We start from the raw sequence: 12,309 nt of genomic DNA, 5'->3' as shown, positions 1-12,309 counted from the left end.
TTTTAATAGTCTATAACAAAAAAATACAAACTTATAAATCTTAATTTATTATTTAAAATAAAGACTTCCTGTGAAAGGTTAAGTCATTGTTTAAGGTGACAACGGAGTCAATTATCACTGAAAATACCTAAAATGAGATTTTTTGCTTAGTAGATTTATCCATCTTTTCTGAACACATTCGTGATTTAATTTTGGAAGCAGTTAGTCCAAAAAACGTGTTTTTAAACGTTTTAAAATGGTACCTGTACCATTTTTTTATCTGCTATTCGCGTAACCTGTCAATTATCGATAACGCTCCGCCCCCTGTTGAGGCATCTATGAGGGAAATCGGTAGTTCCATATATGCGTGAATTACCAGTCAATACTGGTCCATACTACTCGTAATTCATGTATTGTACAAATACCGAATATCGTCTACCTTTTCTTTAGCCTTTTTTATAAAATAAGAAATTGTCGGCAAATGTACGTAACATAATGTATGAAACATAAATAATTAAGCATAGCGGCAAATTGCACGACCACGGGGTTGATTAAAAATATAGTTGCTAAAATATCCATAATGTGTGAAAATAATTTGTCTGTCCCGTTAATCTGATAGATATTACATTGAGTTTATGGACTTTGTACGGATTCAAGGGCTTGCTTTACATTCAACCTCTTTTTCTAACAATGTCAAGTAAAACAACAACAAAAACAGAAAACATTTTTTATGTGAACGCCTATATGACTTGTGGTAAGGTGTCCCTGACAAATTTCTAAACCATTTTAGGTTGTCTAAGGATGATTATGTCTCTATGAATCAATAAAAAAAGATAATAAAATATATTATCAGTGATGTTTTGAATAAATTGTTCGCCAGTAAATCGAACACAGTGCTAATAAACCTGGGAAAAAGTATGGAATTTATTGTATATCCCAGTAGAAACTGGATCTCTATGCCGTGCTTAGATGCATAGATGATATTCATGATAATAGAAGTAAAGAAGGTCAGATCATAATTATCGAGTGATACCTTTTATTTCTATTAAAATATGTTAAGCATTTATATCAATTTGGAGGAAAAAATATATAATATGCTGTTCTTATTTGTACATCTACCATGGACTTTAAAAGACCGTCAGAAGCTCAGTTTTTTTGTTATTTTAATTTATATTTTAACGGAATTGCATAAACGAATACACAGAGTGACACTGGTATAATATAATAATAATGCTGATGATAACAATAATAAACTTCAAAAGTGAAACAATTAAATACCCCGCTTGCGGTGCGCAAATACGTTCCATTTCCCCCCACCAAGTGCCTCAAATTTTACCGAAAGTCACGTGACATGTGCGACCGATACCAGACGGACGGTAAATCACGTTAAGATTTGAAGAAATTTCTGTTATAAACTGATATTAATCAGCAACTTTTTAATTGGTCAGATGTCACTGGGTCATAAAATGTTGTTAGAGTATGTTACCGCAACTTGTGACCCTCTCTGGTGCGATATTTGTGTATTATGCAATTATTTAGCGTGAAACGTAGGGGTCCGAGACAGAACAGCCGATTTATGACACTTCGTTTGATGCGGGTCGGCATAACTTTTTTAATAATCAAGCAATTAACATGCGGTTTAAAGCACATGAAAGGGAATTCATTTACGGAGGGAGCCGTGTCAGGGATTTTTGTTTGCTCAATCAGCGGGTTAATTATCTTTAATTACGTAATATGTATGGTGAAAAAAGTCGCATGAAATATTTGACGTTACGTAATATTTTTTTGAGAAAAGATAGAAAAAATTTGAGACACAGTTCCCCAGATATTATAAGTATGTTTATTTTCCAAAAGTTTGATGACAAAAAATAAAAAAATGACTTTGATATGACGATTTAAAATTTTAGGATTTTTATTAAAAATCAATCATTTACAAAGGCATTTTTTTCAAATATGTTATTTTTTATGATGATCAACAACATTTAATGCACAAAGATCAAATAAATAACAATTATTACTAAAATAAGTTGGTTTAAATAACATTTATTTGAGTACCACGGAAAGTGTCTGTTGTCACATTAAAAAAAACCCTAAAAACAAGTTGAAAAAAAAATCAGATTTGAGACTAGTAAAATTTTTAATACATTTGGCAATTTAATCAGTTGTTATCAGGAACATTTTTTCCTTTGTAATTTATCAACTGATGAAGCTTATTAAATTGAAACATGTCTTGATAAAATTTTAATTGTGTTATTTTTTTATCTAGTTATCTTAACAAACATTTTAGGACTAATTTTGCGGACTGTAGCTATTTTTGCAATGAATATTTTATAAAAGCAATTTGTATAATTTTTCAATAAATGTATAGTAAATTATTTTTTTGTCAACAATTAGATTTCAACGAGAATTGGTCAATTTGAAAGTGACTGCTGACTACTCGTCATACGACCCTACAAAGATTGACCCCTGGTTAATGAGCGTTCTACCGGAACTGTCTCAATATACATATGCCATGCTGAGGAACGGGATGGACCGAACATTGTTGTCAACAACAACGGAAGAAGAACTTAAAGAAGTTTGTGGTGTTAATAATGGGATTCATCGAAGGATCATTATGCAGCATTTAAATGGTGAGTTATTGCTTTAATATATATATAACTTCAGCCATGTTGTGAATACTTTACTATGCTTTTTCATATATTATCTTAGATGTTTTTTATATGGTGTAGAGAAATGTTGCTTTTTTATGCCCCCGCCATGTAATGGCCGGGGCATATAGTGTTACCCTGTTCCGTCATTCCGTCCTTCCGTCCTTCCGTCCTTCCGTCCTTCCATCCTTCCGTCCTTCCGTCCTTCCGTCATTCTGTCATTCCGTCATCATCAGTTTCCGTTCATTATCTTAAGAACGGTTGCACACATTCAACTCAAATTTGACATATGAATATGTCATGACAAAATACAGGTCAAGTTCGAATTTGGTCATGGTTCGATGATTTTTGACAGAGTTATGCCCCTTTTACTTTGAAAATAATATGAAATTTCAGTTTCCGTTCATTATCTCCCCAACAGTACAACACATTCAACTCAAACTTGACATATGGATATGCCATGACAAAATACAGGTCAAGTTCGAATTTGGTCATGGTTCGATGATTTTTGGCAGAGTTATGCCCCTTTTACTTTGAAAATAATATGAAATTTTCAGTTTCCGTTTATTATCTCCCCAACGGTACAACACATTCAACTCAAACTTGACATATGGATATGTCATTAGAAAATACAGGCCAAGTTCGAATTTGGTCATGGTTCGATGATTTTTGGCAGAGTTATGCCCCTTTTACTTTGAAAATAATGTGAATTTTCAGTTTCCGTTCATTATCTCCCCAACGGTACAACACATTCAACTCAAACTTGACATATGGATATGTCATGACAAAATACAGGTCAAGTTCGAATTTGGTCATGGTTCGATGATTTTTGGCAGAGTTATGCCCCTTTTACTTTGAAAATAATGTGAAATTTTCAGTTTCCGTTTATTTTCTCCCCAACGGTACAACACATTCAACTCAAACTTGACATATGGATATGTCATTAGAAAATACAGGCCAAGTTCGAATTTGGTCATGGTTCGATGATTTTTGGCAGAGTTATGCCCCTTTTACTTTGAAAATAATGTGAAATTTTCAGTTTCCGTTCATTATCTCCCCAACGGTACAACACATTCAACTCAAACTTGACATATGGATGCGTCAAAAGAATGCGCAGGTCATGTTCAAATTTGGTCATGGTTCAATGATTTTTGGCAGAGTTATGCCCCTTTCACTTTGAAAGTAATATGAAATTTTCAGTTTCCGTTTATTATCTCCCCAACAGTACAACACATTCAACTCAAATTTGACATATGGATATGTTTTTGGAATGCCCAGGCCAAGTTGGAATTTGGTCATGGTTCAATGATTTTTGGCAGAGTTATGCCCCTTTCACTTTGAAAATAATATGAAATTTACAGTTTCTGTTCATTATCTACCCAACAGTGTTACATATTCAACTTAAATTTGACATATGGATATGTCAAAGGAATGGGCAGGTCAAGTTGAAATTTGGTCATGGTTTGATGATTTTTTTTGCAGAGTTATGTCCCTTTCACTTTGAAAATAATATAGATACATCTTAGGAATAAGCAGTTTAAGTATGAATTTGGTTGTGGTTCAACTTATCTTTCCTGAATGTTGGAAAAATTTTGTACTTTCAGTTTCAGCACTCATACTTTTAGCCATTATTTTGGCTACAAATATGAAATATGTTATTTTTAAAAGGTTAAAACTGAATAATTTCAGTGTCTTGAACATTGTATGAAAATGGTTTGTGTTAACATTTTAAAGTTTTAAGGGCTTTGAACTTAAAATGAAAAAAATAATTAATGCACCATCTGAAATTTTGGCTGCATGCGGGGGCATCCGTGGCATGATGACACATTTCTAGTTTCCTTATTATTCAAATACATTTATTACATTATTTTATGGTGAAACATTTTATTTTATACTGATGATAATTTTGTTGTAGCATGTTATTTCAGTAGTTATTGCTTCCCTCTGCAATATGAACATGCTTTAAAAAAGCTCCAGAGAATTTAATGCTTATCAAATACAAGAAATTAAAAGGAGAAATTTATGCTTGCTTTTAAGCTCGCCTGAGCACAACTGCTCAGCGCTGAGCTTTTTGATAGCATGATATCCGTTAGCCTGTGTTATTATTAAGTTCTTTAAACATGTTAAATAACATCTTCTTCTTAAACTGATGGTAGATTATGACCAAACTTAACAGGAATGATTAGGGTAAATATTGGCCCAGCCTTGGGAGTTATTTACAAAGATTTCTTTAGGAAAACTCATGGCCATGGAGCTATAAATCGAGCTATAAATTGAGTTAAAATGAATCATAGCCCTTTTGTCCCTAATAGGCACTGTCTAAATGTGATCCAATGTCTTCTTTATAACTTTTACAATGAAGATTTATGCAATTTTTCTAACATTGGATCTCAGGTGAGCAATTCACCGCCATGTTGGCCCTCTTAGTTAACTATCTGCATTGTGTGAAATTCATTTCCTTCGCTGCTTTATTTTACTCTGTTACAAATTTAAATATCTTTGTTAAACAAACCTAGATTCTTCTACCAAATAATGCTATCTTAATACTTACTTACATATAGAAATCCAGTCTTGAAAAAAGTAAAACCTGTCATTTGTTTCCAAAACTTGGTTTCCAGTGTCATATTTTGTTGTCTTAATTTATATATGTTTAGGTATAGTAGATATTATAATAATTATTTATGGAATTAGTTACATGAAGTAATTCTATATTTGAAATCAGTTGGGTTCCTATTGGTCAGTTTGAATTGCATACACAGGTAAACAAGCATAACATATTGATGGGTTTTTCTTTAGACTGGTTTTCCTATATTTTTGCAATACGTTTCATTTAACATTATACTTTTAGGGCAAACCATTCTATAATAATATTAAGATATATAACATTTGTGATAATGTTTTGATATGTTTTTCTTCCTTGTAGTGTCTGGTAAACAATTTTACTATTTAGTTTATTATAATGGCTGGTATTTTTAATCATATGCATTTTTGTTTTGACAAAATTGTCGAGAGCTTGCTTTGAGTGCTTTGTTTAAGTTGATTAATCCATTTATCTGTTTAGGCCAAGAATCCTGCTTTTCCAGAATTATTTACTTTTTTTAGCCTTACTTGTTATGCTATATACATTTGTATACTATGTTAAAGAATGTTTATTAATTATGTATATAGTAAAGAAGCTTTATTTTATGTTTTTAAAGTTCATACCTAATACCTGTAATTGTTATTATCTTCTTTATTATAATAGTCCTCCCAGTAGAAGCAAACAATTAGTGCCAATGTGAAATCGTAGTTGACTACTTAATTATGTTTAATTTAATTTATTCATATACAATGACTTTAATTATATACAGTAGAACTTCGGTAAGTCGAAGTTCAAGGGACTTACGTAAAAAGTTTGACACATCGGGACTTCGACTCATATATAGGTCCGAATTTTGCGACAAAATTTCGCCATGACACAACGTTTACAAAGGACATTACAAATGGCGTTACAAAGAAAAGGGGCGATAAGTAAATCATCTTATAGTACTTATCATCTACAATACTGTTTCGTGCGTGTTTAAAACAGAACAAGAATATTTTTTTTAACAAAATTTATTTATTTATTCATTCATTTATTTATGTACAACAAAACAGGCAAATAAAACATGACTTAAATAAATACATTTTACTTTTTAATACACAAGAATAATGAGCACATTTTTTATTTAACGAATATGAATATCACACATCACAATGTTTATAAACGATTATCATTAACATTCACAAAGAAATCAGAGATTGATGTCTGCTTACACTCACTTCTTCTTAGATAATATCTGCTGAACATAGAACTAATGTCACTTAATTTTGCGATGGCTCTTTCTGTCTCCGCATCACTCCCGATTCCTTGTTGGTGAAGAAAGTCCCTGACCACATCTAATCCGTCCATGGCATCGAAAATTGTCACTCCAGATCTTGAAGGCAGCTCATCATCATCGTTATCATCAGGAAGGGTTTAATCGTGAGATTGACGTTGTGAAACAACGTTATTTATGATTTCATCGTCAGTGAGATCAGCGCATACCGGAACACTGTCATCTGCCGATGTGTATTGCTCAAATGATACACCAGAGGTCAGACGCCTCAGAGTCGACAGAGGTAAGTCATCCTCAGGGTCGTCCTCAATCATTTCAATACCGGAAACTGAAGACTGCTGGAATCCAGCATGTCGGAAGCAGTTAGCAATAGTCTGAGGACTGACAGCATGCCAAGCTGTTTTGAGCATGTACAATGCATCTAAAACTGAGATGCTTGTTTCTCCACCTGTTTCAATAGCTCGAAGCTGTCGTTGAATGACTTGCTTTCTATAGTGAGCTTTGAGATTTTTTATGACTCCCTGATCCATAGGTTGGGTCACGGATGTTGTGTTTGGTGGCAGAAATACGAGTTTGACAGATCTTAATCCCGTGATGTCTGGATGTGCAGGGCAGTTGTCGACAATCAACAGAACCCTTCGCGACTGTGCCGAAATACGGCGGTCAAACTTTTTCACCCAGTTAGTGAAAATTTCTGATGTGACCCATGCTTTTTTGTTTGCATCATATTCAATTGGCATTGTTTTTAGATTTTTGAAACAGCGAGGATTTTTTGATTTTCCTATCACAAAAAGCGGTACTTTCTCAGACCCTGTCATGTTTGCGCAGACCATAACTGTTAATCGATCCTTGCTCATTTTACCACCGTGGCACTGAACATCTTTAAATTCTAAGGTCTTGTCAGGCAACATTCTAAAGAACAAGCCAGTTTCATCGGCATTGTAAATGTCTTGTGGCTCATATTCAGTCAGATAGGTTTGAAGTTTAGATTTCCACTCGGTCATTGCCGTAGAATTAGAGTCGACAGATTTTGCTTCACCACAAACTTTTTTGAAGGACAGTTCATGTCTTTCTTTAAATCTGTCAAGCCAGCCTGTTGAGCACTCGAAATCAGCAACATTGAGCTGGTCTGCAAATTGCTTTGCTTTTTGTTTGACAATTTCACCAGATAGCGGTATGTTTTTTGATCTTGCATTAGAAAACCATTGCAAGAGGGCACTTTCTAACTCTGGAAATTTTGCCTTTTTGTCACGTTTGCGTTGTGGGCCAATGTCTGCCTCTGAAAACTTCTTTTTAATTTCATCTCTTTTTTTCAACCAAGTTGAAAGTGTATTAGGTGGAATACCAAATTTACTTGCGACATCTTTTTTCTTTATTCCCTTTTCTACTTCTAGTATTGCCTGGTATTTAATTTCGTAAGTCTGCACATTCAGTTTACGCTTTATTCCTCGCTCTGATCCGACCGATCTAGCTATCCCCCCGGAATAACCGGGTCCTTCACTAGATGCTTCGGTCACATTTGTGCGGCTCGCTATCCCCCCGGGTTGGGTACCGGGTCCTTCGCTTACCAACACGTTATGATCAGTAGAAATATCCATAATGGAACTAATTTGTCAACATTCATAGAGGTTTATATTCGAATCATAAGACATTGAGAGTGATTACGATTAAAGACATAATAAAGGATATTTTCACACATAATAACGCATGCAAAAGCTGTTAAAACAAGCGGCTGTGTGTTATTAACACCTGTCAGATAAGATGATCGGCAATCATCTACGCGGGCGGAAAAGGTGTGAAAAATATCTGGAGATTAAAGGTGTAAAAATTATTGAAGGACTTCGACTTATTTGTGGTAAATTGCACTCGATTTATTCTACACGGACCACTGAAAAAACTCGACACATCGAAAAATTCGACACATAAAAGTTCGACTCATTTGTAGGTTTTTATAAGGAATATATAGGGGAAAAAATCGGGACTTTCATTTTTATTCGACACATCGAGAAAATCGAGTAATCGAAGTTCGACTCACCGAAGTTCTACTGTACCATTGGTTAATGTCCAAGTAGCAGTTTGTATCATGTCCGTCTGCTTAGCACTAAAGGGAGAGCATCGCATAAGTTATACAGTGATTCTGGTTCGATCCTTGGGTTTGTGGTAATTTCTTGGTGACAGTTGATATCGAACATTGAGTCTAATGGTCATATGTCTTTCACCACTTACTCAGAAATTATGTGGGATTAATAGTTAGTCACATACGAGGAAATTGGTATTTACTGGTTAGTTACCCAGAAAAGACGGTCAGGTAGATTGACTGCTGAGATATAAACTTAAACTGGGTTAAAATCATGGTTAAAAACCCAGTAAATCAAACAAAACAAACAGCCTTTACAGTTGTGCATAGACTTTAAACTCCAATAAGAAAGCTGATAAATATTGGGGGGAAAAACAACAGCAGTTTATTGCATAGCTCCTTTAAATATAAGAAAATAATAATCATAAAAAAACATTTATGCTATCCTCTGGTAGGAAAAAGTATAACCTTGTTTTTTAAGTTTTGAAAATTTATGTTGTTTATTTATTATTAGGTTAATTTTCAGTTAAAACTTAAGTTTTTATAATGCAATTAACAAATGTTTGTGCAAGTAGTATAAGCATGTGCAATTTTAGGGCTGGCTATTGGAACAGAAAGCGAGGTGTCACCCGATGCAAGTTGTAAGTCTTGAGCTCATACATGTATTTTTTTTTTTTCATTGTTTGGATGTGTTGAAGGTTTATGGACACTGATTATATATATTAAAAACCCTCTCTGGCTCCTAAACATACAGTCAAACCTGTAGTACAAATTATTTCTGAATAAAGATCATTTAAACAAAACCTTATCACTAAAGAAGTCCCAATGTTTAAGTAGTTTCCCTTCTTAATAGATTTATATTAATGCAGAAAATTAATAACCTTCAATAATAGAGCACCCATAAACAAAGACTATTTTCCAATTTTTGTAAAATGGCCTTTCTAAACAAGTTTCACTGTACTGAGTTACATTTTCCTTCTGGTTTAAGATAGAAGTATTCGTTGAAAACATTTTAAAAATAAAAACTGCTATAATAAATGTCCATGAGTCTTGATAACTGTAGTGATTGTACAAAGTGCATGACAGTGCTGTCAAGTGTATCATGAATGTAACAAATACAGTAGATGCATTATATGCACATATACATGTGTATAAGATTGTGAATTTGTGTATGAATGGTGCATATGTGTATGAATGTTTATGTAGAATGCATGTGCTTGGTAGATATAATTTATAATTGTGCTGTCATGTTTTAGTGTAGATAGCTAATTTATAATGGTGTAACAAATGGACATTTTCCTTGGAATGTTTTGGAATTAGTCTTGGTATTAATGAAATTTAAGTATATGTATTACATTAAAGTATTTTAATGATTTTAGATGTATTCAATTATTTCAGTACAATTTTTATTGTCTCTTAATCTTCACAGATTATAATTACATGCCTTTTAATTGTATGATCATATAAATTATATTCAGTTAACTATTATTTAAAAAAATAAATTTCAATCCGTAGGTAAAGGACATACAGATACACCTATGGTTTCTTACCTTTTAAGTAAATACATGAACAATAAATTAGATGTCTCTCACAAATTGGAAGTAAAATGTTTGTCCTTGCACGAAATGTTTATGTTGTTTTGCATTGATTTTTGTGTTTGTGGTCATATCTCCATATTTTCTAGATTGTTAAATTTGAAATGGAATTTGGATGACCTATAACTTACCATTAGTACAGAGCCAAACAATCTCACATAATTATTTGACTCTATTTGGATGTTCTGCTATAATTGAATACTCAGACTTTATTGTTGTTATTCCAGCTACTGGTAAAGATTTTTCAATATTCAGCCACTCCATCAACCACCCCCATTCCCCCACTTTAGCCAAGATTTTATTTTATATCCCCTTCCCCCGCCTTCCCTGTGTTATGTACCTGCATTAAATGATTTATCTTTTTTTGCTGTATTTAAGTGACTGATCCATATTTTTTTTGGCTGAATTTAAGTGACCAATCCTTTTAGGGTGAAATTAAGTGCCTAATCCTTTTTAGGCTGAATTAAGTGACCAATCCGTTTTAGGCTTAAATTAAGTGACTAATCCTTTTAAGGCTGAATTAAGTGACCAATCCGTTTTAGGCTTAAATCAAGTGACTAAATTAGGCTAAATTAAGAGACCAATCCTTTAATCCTTTTAGGCTGAATTTAAATGACTAATCCTTTTTAGGCTGAAAATAAGTGACCAATCTGTTTTAGGCTGAATTTAAATGACCATTCCTTTTAGGCTGAATTTAAATGACCAATCCTTTTCTCTTTTTTTGCTGAAACTAAAAAGAACACTGACTTCTTGTGTTATGAAAATTATCATATTTCACTTTTGGCTACACCACCACTCATGAAATAATTATTTTCATACCACTCAATGAAAATAAATCCTGTATTTATAGAAATAACTGACCATCTATTTATTTTAAATAATTATTTTTTTATATATTAACATTATCTTTATATTTAACTGCATTTTTTTATATTTAATCTGTAAACAGATGAAATGAAAACAAAGATAGAACAGTGTAAGTATTAATATTGGAAAAATCAGTTGTGGATTTGATTAATAATTCACACCCCCTAAGTTTTTGTGAAATAATATTTGCCTTAGATAGACAGAATAATTTACTAACTTAAAAAGTTCTGCTTTTTTGACTTCACATGTATTTACCTGAAGCAGCAAATTCTGCAGAGAATAATGGAACTTTTTCTATCAAAACTAGTGAGCTTAAAATCCAGTTTTCATGTATCCCAGGCATAGTCAGGGGAACTATTGCTTATTGTTACCATTTACAAAATAATCATATATTCTTAATTACATGAAGTATGGCTTCAGACACGTAATGCAATATACACAGTGACTTAAATGGATTTTTTGCTACATTTTCAACAGTATATTTCAAAGATATCAAAAGCTTCTTTTAACATTTTAATACATTCATGAGTAATATACCTATGTACTGAGAACCAAGTACTACCATCAATAAAACATCACAGGTGTGCAGTCTGACCTGAGAAATAACTTCTGCTTAAATTTATGGTATTAAACCCCCTTCTCCCAAAATGAAAATGGAACATTCCAAATCCAGAACAACATTCTGCAAATTAGGCATTATTAGGTATTGTACACCTTTATAAAAAAATGATATTCAATCTCAATTTCATGTTTAGTACACATTTTCCATAACCAATGGAATAGTGGTTTCAATTTAAAATCAGGTATTCGTTTACTTTGATTATCTGTTTTGTTACACAAATCATACCATATGTTTCTGCAAATTATTTTTATTGCTATTACATTTATATCAAGGCATTGATTTTGCATGAAATTCTTTTTTTAATTCAAATCTAGATAAAAGGTAATTATTCATTACACATTTTTGAAAAAAAATGTTCCAATTTGGTTGCCTCATTTTTGCTCCACTTTATTGAGAGAGAAAAATTGAAGCTTAGATGATCATGACCATCTTATCTGCATTGGCATCTACATCATTGGTTAACCTTCTTGATAAAAGTCAATTTTCTCTGAAACTATCAAAGTTATTCGCTTCAAGCTGTACAGTCATGTTCACAGCCATGGTAGAAGGGCAGACAAACCTAAATTTATTTCATTTTGGCAGTTATGCCTCTTTTTAAACTTAAATTATTTTGCTGATGTCCATTTCTCAAAAACTATCAAAGATATTCACATAAAACTTGGAA

The 12,309-nt window shown here is 32.7% G+C and overlaps 1 protein-coding gene across 8 annotated transcripts in view; it reads left to right on the top strand.

Annotated features, from left to right (window-relative positions):
* LOC132721674 (NAD(+) hydrolase SARM1-like) overlaps positions 1-12,309 on the top strand; it is a 42,515-nt gene that overhangs the window by 17,304 nt on the left and 12,902 nt on the right. For 6 of the 8 annotated variants that reach the window (XM_060706020.1, XM_060706018.1, XM_060706017.1 and 3 more), the window contains exons 5-6: positions 2,374-2,609; positions 9,158-9,202. In XM_060706020.1, coding sequence (XP_060562003.1) covers positions 2,374-2,609; positions 9,158-9,202 — 281 coding nt within the window. Of the gene's footprint in view, positions 1-2,373; positions 2,610-9,157; positions 9,203-11,105; positions 11,133-12,309 lie in introns of all 8 variants that reach the window. The other 2 variants (XM_060706019.1, XM_060706022.1) reach the window with 2 other exon arrangements.

Source organism: Ruditapes philippinarum, unplaced genomic scaffold (genome assembly GCF_026571515.1).
Source record: "Ruditapes philippinarum isolate M1 unplaced genomic scaffold, ASM2657151v2 ctg3697_1_1_1_1, whole genome shotgun sequence".
NCBI classification, from domain to species: domain Eukaryota; kingdom Metazoa; phylum Mollusca; class Bivalvia; order Venerida; family Veneridae; genus Ruditapes; species Ruditapes philippinarum.
Note: the sequence above shows the minus strand (reverse complement) of the source record. Positions and strands in the feature narration are given on the sequence as shown.